General features: G+C 34.6%; 1 protein-coding gene across 15 annotated transcripts in view; it reads right to left on the bottom strand.

Moving 5' to 3' along the window:
• ARB2A (ARB2 cotranscriptional regulator A) overlaps positions 1-19978 on the bottom strand; it is a 214648-nt gene that overhangs the window by 49226 nt on the left and 145444 nt on the right. Inside the window, exon 11 of one of the 15 annotated variants that reach the window (XM_087927057.1) lies at positions 3208-6604. The exons of 12 other annotated variants lie outside the window; for them this stretch is intronic. In XM_087927057.1, the coding sequence (XP_087783183.1) occupies positions 6585-6604 (20 nt within the window). In that variant the 3' untranslated portion in view covers positions 3208-6584. Of the gene's footprint in view, positions 1-3207; positions 6605-19978 lie in introns of those variants that run through there. 2 more of the 15 variants (XM_087927054.1, XM_087927052.1) reach the window with 2 other exon arrangements.

Genomic DNA, 19978 nt, shown 5'->3' with positions numbered 1-19978 from the left:
CTCCTTGGGTGCAATCCCAAAATAACTGGAACACCACTTGAATACCATTGACATTAACAAAAACATATCAGTCAAATGCTGTCAGAAAATTAGGATCATATACTGTAAACAGTTGATTTCATTTCGTATTTTAAGCTTGCATTAAAAAGCCTTATGCAAAAAATCATACACATTTTAATAGGATATAAAGGTAATTTAATCATTAGTATTTAATGATGCTAAGACTGAAGCCTATGAATATTTAGTTAAGACTTAGTGGTAAAACCCACTTAATACAGCTGAATTTATATCTGATTAAATGAGCATAACATTTTTTATCTTTTCCCATTCTCATGTTTCTTTGGGTTAAATGTTATATTGTATAAAATGTAATATAAAATCAAAACAAAATTATTTGTTGCATTTCTAAAATTCAACAGAAATAGATATATCCTGAAGTTTGTCTTGGAGTTTGTCGAGTCATTAATATCCAATCATAAGAATTAGGACACAGAATAATAGGGTTGGAGGGACCCTGGAGGTCTTCTAGTCCAAATCCCAACCTATGGCAGATGATCCTATATCATTCTGGACCTTCTTTCAGTTAGATTGGATGGAAACATTTGATCATAGGTAGAATAACAGAAAAGAATAAGGTTCAGAACAATTTTGCTTCTATGATTGTCACTAATATACAGTACATATTACCAAAACACTGTGGGAAAATTAATTTTGAACCACTCCAAAGCTGTACAAATGGAAAATAATAATTTGAAAGAAAAATATCCTGACCTTTTAAAAAAATAGGAGGAGCTTTTAGTGTTAAGAAAGTATTTGTTGATATGGTTACCTATCAGCAGTCCAAAAAATGAACAAATAGTGACTTTATTATTCACAAAATAAGATTAACTGCAACTGATCATTATATTTAAGCCACCAGTAAAATGAAAGGTCTCATACTGATGCAACCTTTAATGTATCTAGTTGCCTTATATTTTCATTCTGCTCTAATAACTTACCCACAATTTTTAAATTTTTAAGTTAAAAACATCAGCCTGAAATTGTTTTAATATTTAAGTGACAGCCAAACCAGACGTCATAGTCATTTATTTTTAATCAATATCCTTAGAATTGAAAAACAACCATATTTTTCTTTATTAAAAGGATTCATGGATCATGTTCTACATCTGGACCCATAGTAAAAAAAAAGGAATTGGTTTATTCTCTACATTTAATCAGAAAACTATTAGCAACAGTTCAATATTTATGAATATTATGAATAGTCCCTAGACAGAAGAGAAATGTATACCAATGTGTTCATATATTTTATATAATATTTTGCATTGTTATAATGAGTTATTGACTTACACCAGGTTTAAGGGACTAAGGTAGTATTCCACAATAGCTCTGTGATTCATGTTTATTGTATATGCCTAAGGTTCATTCACCCCAAGCAATTTAGTCAATAACCAATTTTTATATATCTCCTTCAAAATTCCAAACTAACAATCTCTGCTCCCTTAAAAAAATATTTTAGAAACAGACTAACGCTTCCCATAGAAATCAATATGGGTGAGATCTATTAGCCTAAAATTTGAAGCACTGCAGTGCAGACATATTAAAAATATTGATTTCACAAGCTACTGAAGTTTTGATTGACTTTAATGTTTGTAAGCAGCAATAACAGAATTTCAATGAGTGAAACAAAGTTTTGATTAAAATTATAGGTCTTTTAAAAAATAAACTGGTTTACTATTTAAAGTATATTAGATATTTTGTCACAGAGCAGTAGTAAGTATATATCTTACAAATAACTTAATTCATTGCATTATATACAGTCTAATCAACTTTCAATATTATAACATTTCTTTACCACTTCCAATGAGGTCAAAATTTCATTCTTGTCTTGCTTGTTTGTTATGCTTCTTTGACTTTAATTTCAGAAATGTTAATTATTTAATCCCATCACTAAGCCTTAAACTCAACTTAAACTCAAGAAAATTTGTTTATATTTTCCAACTAATCCCACATATTTTGAAGATTTTTATATTTTCTGTTTCATGTCTATTCTTTGTAAAATTATAAATCCACCAAAATGTCATGGAAGGGAACTTTTGTGCAATAGACTGCTATTTATGGTAAATATTTTTTTTTTAAAAATAATTATTTTTATGTTCTTCTTACATTGAAAATAAAAGGATAAAGTTCTAAAAACTGAGCTACTTCAACAGTTCTTAGTATAGATTTATAGCCAAAGATTTAAACCTTTACTGAACCCCAAAAGACCCTTTAAATATTTTTAGAATGATAAATTTAGAATTCTTTCTAGAAGGCATTGATAGCCTCTTACTGAAGAATTATGAATAGCCTAATGAATTGTTTAAAGCTCAAGGGCTTGAGCTTTTTCTGAACTGCAGTCTTTCATCAGATTCATGATTATTTTTGTAAGCAAACACAGGCCTATTACCCAAAATAAAATGATGAAACACTTTTTCTAACAAAACCAATTTCATGTGCCTTAATATATTTGCCTAATATCTTGGGCAATGATACTTCATCCCATTAGCCTTTAGTGGTGAATTACAAATAGTCACTTATACCCAGCCTACAACAGCTAGATCATATAACCCAGAAACCTGAAGACTAGCCAAATCTAAACAAATCTAAACACTGCAGCAAATCTAAACACTGCAGCAAATCTAAATACTGACTGTTGGTATGTTTGGTAAGCTTTCATTTATTTACTCTTTGTCCAGTGCAACATGGGCCACCTTTCGCCATTTTTTTCTACACTTTAATAGAACAAACAAGCCAGGCTTTTTGTAAAGGAATAAAGAGACATAAGTGTGACATCATCAATGCCAATTTCCAAAAACCAATGAAGCTTTAAAATAGATATCCTTGAACTTCAGAGAGGTACTGCACTGAACACTTAAACATTTTAATACTCACAGGGCTTATATTGTGAACGGGTATTTCATTACAGCTTATTAATGTCAAGGTAATATTTATCTTATTATCAATTATTTTATTTATGGTTAATTATATGTTCTCCCTGAATTTCATTTTGCTTTTTATTCTATCTTTGATAACCTTTGCTATTGAAATAAGCTTGACAAATACCTGGCACATTAGATCAGAAATTCTGCACTTTTTTTAAAATTAAAAATTAGTTTTGCAAGTGATTTATGAAAATGAGGTTTATAAAATAATGAATAAAGACTAAAGCAGAAGACAAATTCCAGTTTAATTATTAATAAATTAGATTTGAATTTTTTAAATAAATTATACTGCAACAATATCTCCATCAAAGTTTTAGAGGCCAAAATCAGCAAATAATTTCTACAATTGACAATATTTACATTTATTGAACCAAACATTAAAAGGAATAAAAATAATCAATTTACAGATAATCTGTTCATATGCCACTTTATAGAAACACACTCTTTCATCAGAAGCTTGTTTAACATTGTTAATTGAAAGTATCATAAAATTTAAATTTGCTTTTCAGGTTTTCTCTTTACAGTGTGTTAATTTAATAATAGATCTTGCAGAAAAACAATCACATGCTACATACCTTTAAGACAGTACTGTTATAAATTGCAGAAAGAGGATGGTATATTGTACACATATATGCATCCTATATATGCACTAATAAATTCCAGAATACATTGCATTTAATTGGATAAATGGCCTACATATTAATATATACAATACTTACTCCAATCTGATGGACAAATATATCTGAAAATATAACCTATAACTTATACAGTAAATAACTTTCAGAATTTGTCATACCTTACAAATTTCCATTCTATGTGTAGCACAGTATTATGAGCTCCTTTTATATATTTTTACTACTGTATGCAATCTATTCCATAAGCTAAATACATTTTGAATATTTCTTGCTTTTAAAAAAATTACAGAACCTCAAATGATTTCATTGCCAAAAACAGAGGTTTATTTATTTCACCAGTTAAGATGCTTCCTTTCATTTGGAACAAAGACTATCTAAGGTAATAAATGAAATAAAAAGATATTAAAAATGTAATAATAAATATAAACTCAGAAATAAAACTCCCATGGATATAGTACAATGTAACACCAAAAATATCAATAAAACAGCAGCGTACTAATATACATTAATTGAAATCAATTTGATACAAGTTTATTTTTCAAGCCAATCAAAGAAGCCAACCAAGCATACCTTAAGTGTGAGTATAAAAGACTTCTGGGGTATTACTGAGAATCAACAACCTAGCTGACAAAGTAATGCCTCTGATACTTATCTTAAAAAACAAGCAGTTTTGTGAATACATATAATTCTTCAAAATGCTTGGCATCAAATAACTTTACATGTTTCATGCTTTGAGTGGGTTCTGGAACTGTCCTGGTACTCTATACAACTAGTACATGCAAGCTATTACTACAATAAGCACACAAACTGCTGTATTTTGCAACAGTTGGAATTCCTTAAGTATCTTCAAAGACCTATATAGAATACCTTCCAAAATTTTAATCTAAATATAAGCAGCATAAGTGTAATATCCAGATCTATTTTTTTCTAGAATGGATTAAAGCTTGTATATACTAAAGTGGAAAAATATGTCCCATCACTACCTGCCCTTTTACAGGCTATAATGAGTCAAAAGAACTTCCAAGGTACAAATGTGACCTTTTATATAGAGTGTAACTACATTCAGAACTGACTGCACCTGCCTATCCAGATTACTTAGTGTTTCTGCCTGCAGCCCGTCTTTGCTGTGTGGCTTAAGCCATGGCTTCTCTGCACCATCAGTCTCCATACATTATTTAAAATTTCCTCAGCTTCTTGAAAATGTAGTCAACAGGCCTGCACATACTTCAAAATATATGTTGGAAGACTGGATAGTGTTTGATATATATCTATTGGTACACAAGTTGGCATTTTATCTCCAAAATACAATGCAAACTGATCACCTTCAAATAGACTTAAATGCCGTTTCAAGTAGAGCCTTACCATTTGAAATAGCTCCACTGTGTTATAATATGTGGATGCACACAAAAAGAAATAAGAAATAACATAACTTCCCATCCATTAATTCTTACTTATCTTCTACTACTTACCCTCAAGTAATTAACACAGTTGTTTCATTTCCTTCAGTCTTTAGAATCTGAGAATATGGTATAAGGCTACTACACAGGGAGTACTTGGGTTATAACCATTCATTCAGCAGCTGTTCAAAGTTAAGGTGGCACTGAAAAATGCTATTAACAACAGGTCCTTTGGGTTTTAGCTATTGCAGTGTGCCCATGGTCATGTAACTGTATTGACATTGTAGCAAGCTACAGTCATATGATCGTGATTTCCAATGTGGCTTCCCACAAGCAAAGTCAATGATCATGTGAGATCATCTGGCATGATTCTTGTTTAATAAAGTAGCCAGGACAGCCATAACTGCTAATGAACACAATCGTTTGACATTGTATTTTATGACCAGATTGCTTAGTGACAGTAATTCTGGTCCCAACTGCCATCAAAACCTGAGGACCACTTATACTGTTTATAAACAGTTTGAAAGCCATTTATTTTAATTATTCTTATGGTGATCTCTTCTGGATTTGGCAAGACCAGCCTGTAGATGAGATAGTTGGATTACTGATGTACTGGTCTATGGAATGCTACTCATAAACCCTATGTCCATAATGTTTGGTGGTGGTGGTGAATGATTGGCAGACCTAACATATATTACTGAAATGTGGCTGAGCAAAGTCAGCAATATTACTCTCTTTGAATTCTATCTAGCGGGCTTTTTGGTCCTGTTCATACTCTCAAAGTCAGGAGTAGGGAGAGCTGTAATATTGATTTATTGGGAGACCTTATCTGTGAAACAGGGTTCCTATAGTGGCAGGTTGTTAGTGCTTAGGTATTAAGTTGGACCACAGAAAAAAGCCAAGGTTGGTATATTGGTTACCCTACTGTCCAGCAGGGCTCCTCCATGAGCTTCTGGACTTGGTTGCTGGATTGGTGATGCAGATTCCTTGTCTTTTGATTTTGGGGACTTCAACCTCTATTTTACAGATGCAGGGTCCATTTTGGTTGGGACTGAGTCTTTTCTAACACAATTCTTGACATCTTTGTGCCTCCAGTCCTCCAAGGGGGAGGTAACTTCCTGAATCTAAATGATGGCTAATGTTTTATTGCAGTAAGAGATAATTTTGGTAGCTTTGAAGGAGGCTGTGGTACATACCCTCCTTGAGGTCCACTTTGGATCCAAAGGTACTGGACAGCTATTGCTGAGTCTCAGTCAACTAAAGAGCGCCACAAATAAATTAATTATTTGGACTGTCTTCAATCAGGGTTCAGACTCAGAAATGGAATATAGACAAGTGCGGATTTAATAGATGTCAGACAGTACATGCATCCTAATCTTTTTAAGGTCTCCATAGTCTTTGACATTTTGATTCTGGTATCCTTCTGGATACTTGCAGAAGTTGGAAAATAAGGGCACTATGTTGCAGTGGTTCTGCTCCTTCCTTGATTGCTGGTTCCAGTCAATGCTGGTGGGATAAGAGATCATTCCAATGGCTACTCCTGCATAGGGTGCCACAAGGACCAGTTCTCTTCACCTATTTGGACATTTACCTGAAATCACAGGGACATTTGGAGTTCACTAACATTGATATATCATACTCAGATGTACATTACTGTCCCAAACCAGGCTGATAATGCTGTTGTAATCTTGTCACTGCTTAGAGGTTGTAAAAATCTGTATGGAAGAGAACAGGCTTAAATTGAATCCTGGTAAGATGAAATTATTTGTCTATTAGGTTTCCAGTGATTTATTGGGATGGGAAGAGCAAGTGCACAGCTCCTACTAAAACTGCAGGTAGAGGTATGGCTGGTGGGGAGGGGGAGAGCTTTCACCAACTTCACAGGATAAAACCTGCTGCAAACTACTAGGAGGAGGCAAAACAAAACTGCATTTTTGCATTGAAACTGACCTGGCCAGTTCAACCTACTCCAGATAAATTATTAGTAATTCTCTATTTTAGGGAGATGAGGGCCCAAGTCCTGATGACTGCACTGTTCTTTGGGATAGCCTCCTAATGGAATCTACCTCTCTTCTGACAACAGAGCCCTTTAGGAGGACATTTGGGCTTTATTCCATCTTTGGTTTGGTTGATTTAATTTTGTTATGTTTCTTATCCGTAAACAATGAGAGCCCTTAGGGGTTCAGCAGTATATAGATGTAAAATAACAATAATAATTTAATATAAACCATAAAAAGTCACAGTATCAAGGAATAAGTAGTAACATTTTATTTTAAGATTCTCAAGCCTTTTAGATTTGAGGTATGCAGAACTATGTGAATCTGAATCAGGACCAAAATACTGTGAATATAAAAGTTGAAATTATGTTTTACTTAATTGTACATTAAAAATTGGAATTATCTAGCTATTATACATAAAAACAGCTTCCAAGTAACATTTGGTTGCATAAATTCCAGAGTAAACTCAACATCAAGGCATAAAATGTCTGGTAATTAAAAAAAACTACTCACAGTGTAAAGCAAAGCTTTGTGTTATTAAAGCAGGTGGCTCTGACATCTGCAGTTACAAGTCAATTGAGAGTGTTAAGTTCTATCAAGAATTACTACTTTCAAGCATGACTGGTGATTTTGGATAGCACCACTTATGAAACCTTCAATCAGACTGTTCTATCACTACACATTTTCTAAAGCATCCCTGCTGTCAAAATTTGCAGGAGTTTGGAGCTGACCTTTAAGAAAGGTTAAAAATATTGAAGATTGCTTCTGGGCAATTCTATTGAATATTTTTGTTTCAAATAATAAAAATAATTGTTACAATGCATAGTTGGCCCACAATTCAAATAATCTTTATGGTTATTTGCTGAACAACAATTGCATAAAAGCAGCCTAAATTATGAATCTTGTCATATGAATGATATGAGAATGACTGCAAATGTGAACACACCAAGGAACAACCATGCTGAATCCAGTGAGATATATAATTAAAGAACAACCTAAGTATACTGTTAAAAATAAAACATTTATACTGTATAAAATTTCAGATTTGAAATGTAGCCTATTTTTTAGGACGCCATGCCAATGGGAAGGTCTCTAACTTTGCCATATCAGAATGGCAAAGATATAGAAAGTCAAGTCAATTATTGGGAAAATAATACTAATAAATATTAAATGATATTTGATCTAAATATCTGTAAATACACATTTTTAAAAATTGTTTCTAGGCTTGTAGGGAAGGTATATTTGGTTCTCGATTTCTCCTCTGAACTTTGAATAAGCTGCCCAAAATAAAACATTTTCTTCAACTCATGTTTGTAATTTTCTTTATTCACTGGCTTGATAAATGAAAAAGACAGCCATCAATGGAACTATGTGTATAAGAGTTCCTTGGCATTTTTAAACCTTTATTTCTTGTCTGTTTTGTATGAAAAAAGAGAAGTGGCAGGTCTGGAAAAAAATTATTTTTTAGCTTTTCCTGAACAGCTTATACCAAAACCTCTTAGATTTAAGTATGGTTACTAAGTTTTGGCTTGCCTGTGCTCATTTGAAAATTTATTTTTCCCACCATAGCTTCTTAAAAGCTTTTAAAAAGACTTTCTTTTAAAAAAGATTTCTTTAAACACTCAATGAAGAAATTGTAGACATATAAAACAACGTAAGTACAAGAAATATCAAAAGGCAGAAAACATCATCATTACTTCTAATGCATCATTGAAGAACTCAAGGGTTTACTTATCACTAGCTTGGACTGTGGTCTCATCCATACTTCGCTTCCAAAACCTGATAATTTATACTAGTCACTAGACTGATTATTGGACCACAAAGGAGATGTCTGCTAATTTGGTTGTTGGCAGACATTTTATAAAGCCATCAGTTTCATACTTGAAATAATAGGGTCTGTTGTAAACATCTCTTCCAAACAGAGAGGGCAAAAATAGACCACTCATTGAAGTCTACTGCTTATAGGAGATATCTCATCTCTTCAGCTTGACAAGGTTCTCCTTGTACACCTCTGGCTTTAAAGCAATAAAATCCTAAATACAATGCTTTCTGATTATCTCCTTCTAGTTTCTATTATGCTGTTCATGACTTCAGAGAGAACAAGAAGTGGTTGGGGTGGTTGAGGTAGGATAGCTTTGGTTGGTTGATATGTTCAGCTATTGGTTGGCTAGGCTGATCTGTAATTATGTTACTAAGCATTAAATTAATGAATCCCAAACAAAGCTAAATATATTTCCATTATTACATGGAATTGACAAATAGTAACAAATAGACACTGCATGGGACATATTGGAGTGGAGCATGCCTAGGTTGTGGAATACTTGACATAATTTAACATCCACTCACCTTATCATGTGTTCTTGGGATCAATGAAATTTGAACGTTACAACAGGAAAGCATATGCAGTGCCCCATGACTGATTATCATAGTGAATAAAATTTTATTAACTAAGTAATTGATACATTACTCTGACTGTTAGCTAATTCTCCTATAAGAAATAACAGCATTAATTTTTTTAATTAGGTTCTATGAAAAATAACCTGCACACAACTAGAGAAGATGGCAAGAAAGTAATAGGCAGTACAGAGAAACCAGAACCGCTTAGCCCATTCTTTGCATCAGTCTTCACACAAAAAGAAACTGTAGCCCAATCTACCAAAACCATAACTTTAAAAAACAGCCTAGAAATAAAAATTAAAATAAGCAAGAAAATGGTAAGAGAACACCTGTCTATCTTGATGAATATAAATCACTGGGACCTCACAGATTACATCACAGAGTTCTGAAGGAGCTGGCAGATGCTATTTCAGAACCATTGTACCATACAGTGGAACCTTCTGACCACAACCAAATCAGGTGCCAACCAAAAAATCCGCTAAATGTTTCACTCTGGTCGTGGGTGGCGATCAAATACAGCCATGGCAATTTTCCCTGCTGCAGCAATTTCCACTTCCGCACCATTTTTCCCTCCACACAAGCGCAGTCAGTGTTGCTTCCGGTCATGACCAAATTGGGTTGTGACCAAAGTTCTGGAATGGATTATGGTCGTGACCCAAGGTTCCACTGTATCTTTAAAAAAGTGTTCCTGGAGCACTGGGAACTACCAAAGGAAGTGGAAAAGAGCTGATGTGATTCTCATGTTCAGAAAAAAAAAAAAAACAGACACGAGAAATTACAAACCAATCAGCCTAACATCAATACCTGGGAAGTTCCTGGAAAAAGTAATAAAAAACCAGATCTGTGAACATCTAGAACCAAGTAAAGTTATAACTAGAAATCAGCATGGGTTTATTAAAAACAGATCGTTGCCAAACCAATCTTATTTCATTCTTTGACAAAGTGACTAAATGAGTAGATGAGTGAAATGCTGTGGACTTAGACTTCAGCAAGGCATTAGACTAAGTAGACCACAACCTATCTAGGGATAGACAGCATCACTACCAGATAGACTTGTAAATGGCTGACAAACCATATTCAACAAGTAGTACTTAATAGTACTACATCTACATGGAGGGAAGTAAGCTGTAGGGTAACACAAAGTTCCATCTTAGGCCAAATATTCTTCAATAGCTTCACAAATGACTTAGATGAGGGAATAGAAGGGAAACCCATCAAATTTGCAGATGACACTAAGATGGCAGGAATAGCCAATACCCCAGAAGACAAGTTTAGGATCCAAAAGCATCTTGAAAGACTTGACCAATGGGCTCTATCCACCAACATTTTCACAACAAATTTAATGTGGAAAAAACAAGGTTTTACACCTAGATAGGAAAAACCAAAGGTACAACTACAGATTAGACAAAACTGGCTCAAAAACTGTAACTGTGAGAGAGACTTTGCAGTCCTAGTGGATGTTCAGTTAAATATCAACCAGCAATATGCGGCAACAACCAAAAAAAGCTAATACAATCCTTGGTTGTATAAACTGAGGCATAAAATAAAAAACATGTGTAGTATTAGTACCACTTTATAAATCTTTAGTAAGACTACACCTGGAAAACTGCATCCAGTTTTAGTCACATTACAAAAAGTATGTTGAGACTTTGAAAAAAGTGCAAAGAGCAACTAAGATAATTAAAAGCCTGTAGACAAAAACATGTGAAAAGGGGTTGCAGGAATTGGGTAAACCTAGTCTAGAGAAAAGAAGGACCAGAGATGACATGATAGTGGTATTCCAGGATTTAAGGGGCTGCTGCAAGGAAGAGGGGTCAACTTATTTTCCAAAGAACAAGAAGGCAAGACAAGAAACAATGGATAGAAACTAATCAAGGAGAGAAGCAAACTGGAATTGAAAATTTCCTAACAGTGAGAACAATTAACCAATGGAACAGCTTGCCTTGTGGATGCCTGAAATGGAATAGGCCAGGGTCTTTAGCTTGAGTGGTGGGTTGGACTAGAAGACCTCCAAGGCCCTTCCAACCCTATTCTGACCTTCTTTTAAAACCTTGATCTACTGTGAGCACTCTAGCAATGAAACATGATCACAATATTCAGGGGTGGGATTCTACCAGTTTGGACTGGTTCTATAGATCCAGTTGTTATGATTCTTCATGGTTCAGAGAACTGGCAAATCGTGCCCCTGGCTGGCCCAGTCAGTCCTTATCGTGCATGTGCGACATCGCGTGCATGCCCAACATCGCTGACTGCATTCTCCTCGCCCAATCAGTCCTTAAGGTATTTCTTCCCCCCCCTCACAATGATCAGCTCTTCCAATAATCAGCTGTGCCGGGATCCTCCTTGCTGTCTTACTGCTTTGCCAGAAGGCTTCCCTGAGGCCCAGAAGGCCCTAAAACAGAGCATGGAGGGGTGTTGTGTGTCCCCCTGGCTCTGTTTTTTGCCTTCCTGGGCCCCAGGGAAGATTCCTGGGAGCAAAAACACCTACCCAGGAAGCTTCCCTGAGGCCCAGAAGGCCCAAAAATGGGGCACGGGGGGGTGCTGTGCAGCCCCCCAGGCTCCATTTTTTTGAATTCCTGGGCCCCAAGGAAGCCTTCTGGGAACAAAAACATCCTCCCAGGAGGCTTCTGAGGCCCGGGAGGCCTAAAAACGAAGCATGGGGGGAGCTGCACCCTCTCCAGGCTCCATTTTTTTGCCTTCCTGGGCCCCAGGGAAGCCTTTTGGGAGCAAAAATGCCCTCCAAGGAGACTTTCCTGAGGCCCAGAAGGCAAAAAATACAGAGGGGGGGTGTTCTGTAAAAAAGAAGCTATGCCCACCCATTCACATGGCCATGGCCATCTAGCCATGCTCACAGATCATTGTTAAAAAAATTGAATTCCACCCCAGTTATATTTGTCTACGTGGGGGAGGAAGACCTCACAAATATAACTCATACCATCATAATCACATGTCTGGATTATTATAATACACTCTATATGAAGCTGATCTTGAAGAACACCCAGAAATTCAATTATTACAAAATATGGTGATTCATTTATTTGTTGACACTCATTACCAAAAACATTATACCTTTGTTCAAACTATACAATTCAAGCTGCTACTTATTACCTCTAAAGCTATACATGGTTTGAACACTGAAATTCTTGTAGGAACACCATCTTTATTTGTAAAAACTACTAATAAACCCCTTAGAGTAGGGTGAGACACTATTAAGATTGGGTTGTGTTTTGTCTCAAAACTGTATTTTATCTCCTTGCAAGGACAGTAGAAAGGTTTTGCTTTTACTGGAACACCTGTGATAAACACACAGGTGTTCTAAGTCCAAATTTATAAGGGAAAGATGTGTCCGGCAGAAAAGTTTGTTAATGCTATATGGTTCTGTGTGTATAGTTTACATATCAAGATAATCAAAGGTGCTGAAGGAAATAGGAGAGGATCTAGGACAGAAATAGAAGAGGCCTAGATGAAGGAGGAATGTACAAAGGGTGACCTTAGAACAAGGGTCTTCAAACTTGGTAAGTTTAAGACTTGTGGACTTCAACTCCCAGGATTCCTGAGCTAACATGATTGGAGGAGGAATTCTGGGAGTTGAAGTCCACAAGCCTTAAAGCTGTCAAGTTTGAAGACCCCTTTGAAGTTCTGGAAGGGGACTAGATCCTAAAGAGTTAGGATTAGATAATGGAGAAAAATAATTAATTTAAGAAAGAAAAACTGCAAGTAGCAGATCAGAAAAGAATGATCCAGCTACTGGCATTTCAAAATCCCTTGGACAAAATGATTTTTCCCTACCTCCTCTTTAATTTAAAAAAGGGAGCAGGAAGCAAAAGTAAAAGCAAAGTTATCTAAAGAAGGATATGGCATAAATCCATGTTTTAGCAACTATATCGACAGGACAGTAATTGAAACAATTAAAAAAACTTCAAGGAAGTTCTGCAAATAAGTTTATATTAGATTGTTAAGCTATGTTTGTACTTAAAACATGGCAACTTGAAAATAGATAATCATATGCATTGGAAGGATAAGCGTAAAATATTTACTTTACTTGCACTGCAACAATAAACACCACTTTAATTGGAAGGAGAATATTGTATATATGGATGGATCAATACTTGCCTCTTTTCCTCCAACATCTCTTCCCACAAGATATATATTATGGAAGTTCATAACTGCTATTTTTCTGTGAAATTGCCTAAACTCTGGAAAAGCCTGTACTTCAAAGGACAGTGACCTTCAGGAAACTATTAAAAATAAAGTTGTTCTAGAGGAATTATAGTGATTTATGATGCCAAGAATTATTGTAATTGTAATTGTGTTTTTAATGATTTATGGGTTTTTTTTTCCATGGATATTTCATTTTAACTTTGGTTATTGTGAACTATCAGGAATTTGAAGGCTGCAGTATTGTAGGTTAAAAAAAATCAAAGAAACAAAGAAATAAAAACAGAAATTCTAATTTACTAACCTAGGTACTTAGTTCAGAAATCTTAATCTGATAACATTAAGAAATAGGGCATACCTCTGCCACTAACTTGAAATTCTCAGATGATTTCACTTAATATAGATATTTAAAGGTATGTGAAAGTGGATGTTTGAGGAATCTATATTTCAAATGTTAGGGAGTAGCAGCATTTGAATCTGAGTTCTGCAAGAGCACTTTTAAACATTTATGGAATAGTTTTTTTATAATTTATGCAGTTATAAAAATTATTTAATACAGATTATTAAAAATACCATGTTAATTAAAAAATAGCAATATTCCCAGTTTAAAACACAAGAAACATATTTTTTTTAAAAAAATCTTTCATAAGCCTTACTGATTCAGCTATCATATTGTATATAGAAATTTATTGTAGAGAATTGTATTATAAACATTTTGCTTTTATAATGAGGCAGCCTGGGGAAAAAATCTTACTTTTGAAAAGGAGGAAAGAAAATGCCTTTAAAAAGTAAATGTACACCTTTTAAGATCTAACAATAACCTTTCAGGCTTTTTGTTTTGTCTCATTTGTGAACAAGGAAAAAGAGATATTTTATGCTGAACATATATTTATTCATCCCAACTGCTCACTTGAAACGGCTAACTAGCAGACAGCAAGTATTTAGTACTTCAAATTTCCTTTACTGCTTTGGGCCTCCACTCTACGTGTAAGATTAGGATGTGAAATCCTCTAAATGAAGTAGGAGTGGTCATGACCAATAGGTCAACGCAGAATTGGCCTACTTCTGCCTTCTAAAGTCAGTGGTGGGGAACTAAGTGTGGCCAAACAAGGAGCTTATTTGGACTCTGCCCAGGCTCAAAATTGCTGACTGTTGCTTTCAATTTTAATAAAAGGCCTGGCTTAAACACTTGCTAGAGTGCCAGCTGCATCTACTAACTAAAAAAAGAATACAAGCGAAGCAAAGACGTTTACTTAACATATGATCACTTCTTTCATTAGTAATTTTCTCTTCATTGCAACAAACGGCTGTAAATGGATTAATGGCACAGTTCCAGAAAACATGTCACAGATCTCTTCCAACTATATAAACTGCTCTATAAAACATACCAAAAGAAGCTCACTTGTTCCTAACTTTCTATTAAAGTATCTTTTACAAGACAAATTTCCTATCAAGAATAGAGTACCATTTCAACATATCTAATCATGAAAAACCCTCATAAAAGAATGTATTACTATCATATGCTGAATATCACAATAAAATATTTTTGGTACATTTTAAGTTTCTTGTTGTTTAAAAAGAATAAAGCCAATTGTCCATTAATATACATAAGTAAATGTACTAAAATAATAAATATGAAAGATTAAGTCAAAAATATTTTATTAGTGTAGCTACTTTAGTGAAGATGGCTACAACTCAGGAAATCAGGTGCATATTGTCCCAAACAATTGTTTTCTGCTAAGGGGAGTCTTCCTGCGGAGTGCCTTGTTTTCAAAGGACAGGTTGGCTCTCTCTCTGATATTTAGGAAAGTTGTGAAGACCTGGCTATTTCAAAAGTCTTTTGCCAACTTGAAGGAATTAAATGATGCTGATCTTAAATTTAAGAGATAGCACTATGAGTATAATCAGGTTGTAGTTATTATAATGCTTTATTATTATTGTATTTTTGATAATGTTGGTTATATTCCCTGGTTTTTGTAAGCCACTTAGAGTTGTTTAGATTGAAGTGGCATAAAAGTCACAGCAGGAAATACTTTTTTTGAAAAGATGAGACCATAAGATTCTTCTGCAGTTAACAAAAGAAAGAAAAAAGGGACACACATGCTTGAAAATAATTTAGTACTTTAGATGTCATACAATCATTGTAACTCTCTGCTGTTCATTACAGTGGATAGATACTGTGCTTCTGTGAGGTACAAATCAGTTTTTCTGAATCTTTTTGAAATATGCACACCTCTAAAAAATGGCAACAAGTCAACAAGGATTACTGTAATTATGTTATAAGACTCATACAGAGTGGGTATAAGTTATTACTAAGGCTGTGCAATTCATTTAGCAGGGCTCTCTGGATTCTGCTCTAAAAATCCATAAAGCAGCTGCAGTTATTCAAAGGCTCATCAAAGATACTTTAAAGTCCTCCAGAGGTTGTCTGAGCATGCGTGTACATTCCAAAATGACACTTCTCTGGAATAGGCTTTTGAAAATAAGTTATGGAAAATTGCTAGGAGTTATGGTATGACATATTTTATTTAAGAATGTACAGATAAGAACAACATTAAATCCCAGCAGTGTTCAATTGCTTTTTCAAACTACTGATAGTTTCAACTATCCGTCTCAAGAATTATTATAAAAGATTGTGCTGCAAGTATGTGTTTTATGAAAATCTAATAAAACGCTATCAAAAGCAAATAGTTCATATCTTCTGAGGTCTAATTTGCAATAGATTGTTGCACTGACACTAATCATTGGATGGTTCCTTAAGACAAGCAGAAGAAATTTTATATGCAAATGTCATAATAGTATGGCCTTAATTCTAATTCTTTCTCCTCTTATTGCTTTCATGTATTTTTTGAAGCTTATATTAGTATTTTAAATAATATTTAATAATACATTTATTTTTATCCTCTGTGATAGGTAATAAATGGAGATAACTTAATAAAGCTGCTAAGATGAATTGTTGGCAGGAAGAAGTGGTAGATTTTAATAATAGCTATAAGTGGTAAGTGGTTCTGACCTTTGAAGTCTATATAGCTTTGATGTAGTACTCCCTTAGTTAATCACAAGATAGTCTTGAAAGAAAAGTCTTCCCAAACACTATATTAAGTGTTACTATTTGAAATGTCATTGTATATTCTTTTCTACACAGATTTCTCCTTCTTGATTCTGATATTTTAAAAGAAGTCTCTAATACTTAAATTATGAATAAATCTAGGGCTAGGTATATATAATCAAACACATTCAACAAGCATATTATTAGTAGTAATATGGAAAGGAGTGGTGCACAGTGATTTTTTTGCACATGTATCTTATTCTTTGTTCTGAAAGGAAATGAGAAGAAAATGTATCTGATGTGAAATAAAACATGATTGGGCTGATATTTAACTTTGTACTTAAACTTTTTGTCCTGACAAAAAGTTAGAAGTAATCAAAAATAATTTTTATTTATTTTATTTATTTTATTTCGTTTGTCAATTGCTTACAAGATAATAGGTATAAGTACATGGATACATGTAAGAAAAATAAAAGAAACAATAGGACAGGGGCGACAGGCAGGTTGGTGTACTTATGCATACCCCCTACAGACCTCTTAGGAAAGGGGTGAGGTCAATAGTAGACAGTCTAAGGTTAAAGTTTTTGGGGTTTGGGGAAGAAACCACAGAGTCAGGTAGAGGATTGCAAACATTGACCACTCTGTTGCTGAAGTTGTATTTCCTACAATCAAGTTTGGTGTGGTTAACCTTGAGTTTGTATCTATTGTGTGCTCTTGTATTATTGTGGTTGAAGCTGAAGTATTCATTGACAGTAGGACATTGCAATGTATGATTTTATATAGTATACTTAGATCGGACCGAAGGCGGCGTAGTTCTAGGTTTTCTAGGTCTACAATTTCGAGTCTGGTGGCATAAGGTATTCTGCAACGAGTAGAGGAGTGGAGAACTCTTCTTGTAAAATATTTCTGGATTTTCTCAACTGTGTTAATATCAGATACGTAATGTGGGTTCCAGACTGATCAGCTGTATTCTAGTATTGGTCTAGCAAATGTTTTGTATGCTCTAGTTAGTAGTGTAATATTACCAGAGAAAAAGCTACGTAAGATCAGGTTAACAACTCTTAATGCCTTTTTGGCTATGTAGTTACAGTGGGCTCTAGCACTTAGATCATTACCGATGAGTAGTCCAAGATCCTTGACAGAGTTTGGATCATCAACAAGGTCTTGACTATTCAGCCTGTATTTTATTTTCTGTGGGTTTTTTTTTGCCAATATGTAAGACAGAGCATTTATTTGTTGAGATTTGAAGTTGCCATTTGTTTGACCATTCTGATACATAGCTGAGGTCTTTTTGAATGGTAGTAGTATTGTCTGTGGTGTTGAATAGCTTTATATCGTCAGCGAAGAGAATGTAGTTGCTCTTAATATGATCACAGAGGTCATTTATGTAGAGTATGAAGAGAGTTGGTCCTAGAACTTTGCCTTGGGGGACACCACTGTTGACACGCACAGAATTCCTAGAACACTGCCTTGGGGGACACCACTGTTGACAGGTACAGAATTTTATAGGACACTCCCAATTTTGACCATTTGTTGTCTGTTTGACAGGAATGCTTCTATCCAGTTATGCAGGTGTCCAGAGATACCATAAGATTTTAGTTTTAGGAGTAGTTTGTTGTGAATCATTGAATCAAAGGCTCTACAGAAGTCAATGTAGATTGCGTCTATTGCTTTGCCCTGATTGAGTTGTGTAGTCCATGTGTTTTTGCAGTGTGAGAGTTGCAGATTGCAGGATAGTTTTTTTCTGAAACCAAATTGTTTATTAGACAGTAGGTTGTTTGTCTCTAAGTGGAGGATAATGGATTGGTTAATAATTGATTCCATGACTTTACAGGTGACACAGCATAAAGAGATTGGTCTGTAATTTTCCACTAGGCTGGGGTCTCCCTTTTTGAACATGGGGATGACAGTGGCTTGTGACCATAGCTTTGTCAAGGAGCTGGTCCTGAAAGATTTTTCAAAGATTATGCTTAGAGGTTCAGCTATGGCAGTGGGTAGCTTTTTTAAGAACTAGGCACATATTCCATCCGGTACAACAGATAGAGATGGTTTTAGATTGCGTAGTGCTTTTTCAACATTTTCTTCTGTAAAATCGATATGTATTAGATCATTGTAGTTGTCTGTGGTTCGACTAGGAAATACTGGGCATGATGTTTACAAATACTGAGCCAAAGAATGAGTTAAAGAGGTTGGCTTTAATAGTGTCATCATTGCAGTCTTTACCATTAGGTCCTTTCAGGGGTAGGATGGACCTTGAGTCTTTTAGTTTGCTGTTTACAAAATTGTAGAAAGCACGGGTGGAATTGATGCGTAGAAGGTTTTCCTCTTGTTTAACGTGATAATTGATGCATTCAGTCTTTATCTGGTGGCATAAATTTTTGTATCGGTTTTTGAAGTTGGCAATGTGACCAGATTTGTTTTTCTGCCAGAGTGGTCCCTTTTTGGATTGAAGCTTCCTTATTGTTATGGGTAATCTTTTTTTTCTGGTTTTTGGAGTTGTTATTGGTACATATAGTTTGATGACTCTTTTGACTTCAAGTAAAAATATGTTGTAATGGTCTTCTACAGTACTACATCCAGTGAATAGAAATTGCCAATCAAGGGATCAGAGATCGTTGTCTATAAGATGTCTTTTTTGAAGTTATAATTGGGGATCACATCGTTGTGTGGTTTTTTTTTGTGGATGTATGTTGAAACAAAAGTCAATCACGCTTTGGTCACTGTTGGAAAAGGGTTCTTTAATTTGTATTCTGTAAATTGAATTCAAACTATTGCAGAAGATGAGATCGAGGCAGTTGTTAAGTCTAGTATTACAATGTACTTGTGAGAATATTTGTAACTTGGTATTTTTTGTAATTTATATATAATTATTTGAATTACCAAAAGGAGCATTAACTTTTATTGCAGGCAAATTCAGCTTTACACAACTAAATTTCCTGAAGATATATAAACACATTTGAAGATAGCTTTTTATCTTTCATAGTCTGTACTTCATTAGATTTTCTTCTACACAAATTTTTAACTGTCACATGCAACTCAAGCTGCACAGTTGTTGGTCCAGTTTTGGCAGACAAAGAATGTTAAAGCAGTTAGCCCATAATGTTTTCTTTCCAGTGAAGAGATGATAATCTGTGCACAATTGTACATGAACTCCAAAATGAAGCTGCCACTCACTAAGTCCTATGCTTATGTAAACAGACAGGAATAAAGAATATGGCATGTGACCAGTAAATTATGAGAGAGCAACACCTCAAGGTTAGAGGTCCCTGAAGATTTCAACAAATCTCACCAGATATGGCAACAGATTAAGCAAAGAGACAGATTGCCCTCCAACCTTAACCTGTTAAGACCTTTGAAGTCTTAC

The sequence above is a fragment of the Pseudonaja textilis genome, chromosome 2, assembly GCF_049901715.1.
Source record: "Pseudonaja textilis isolate UNSWEBS1 chromosome 2, rPseTex1.2, whole genome shotgun sequence".
Lineage (NCBI taxonomy): Eukaryota > Metazoa > Chordata > Lepidosauria > Squamata > Elapidae > Pseudonaja > Pseudonaja textilis.
Note: the sequence above shows the minus strand (reverse complement) of the source record. Positions and strands in the feature narration are given on the sequence as shown.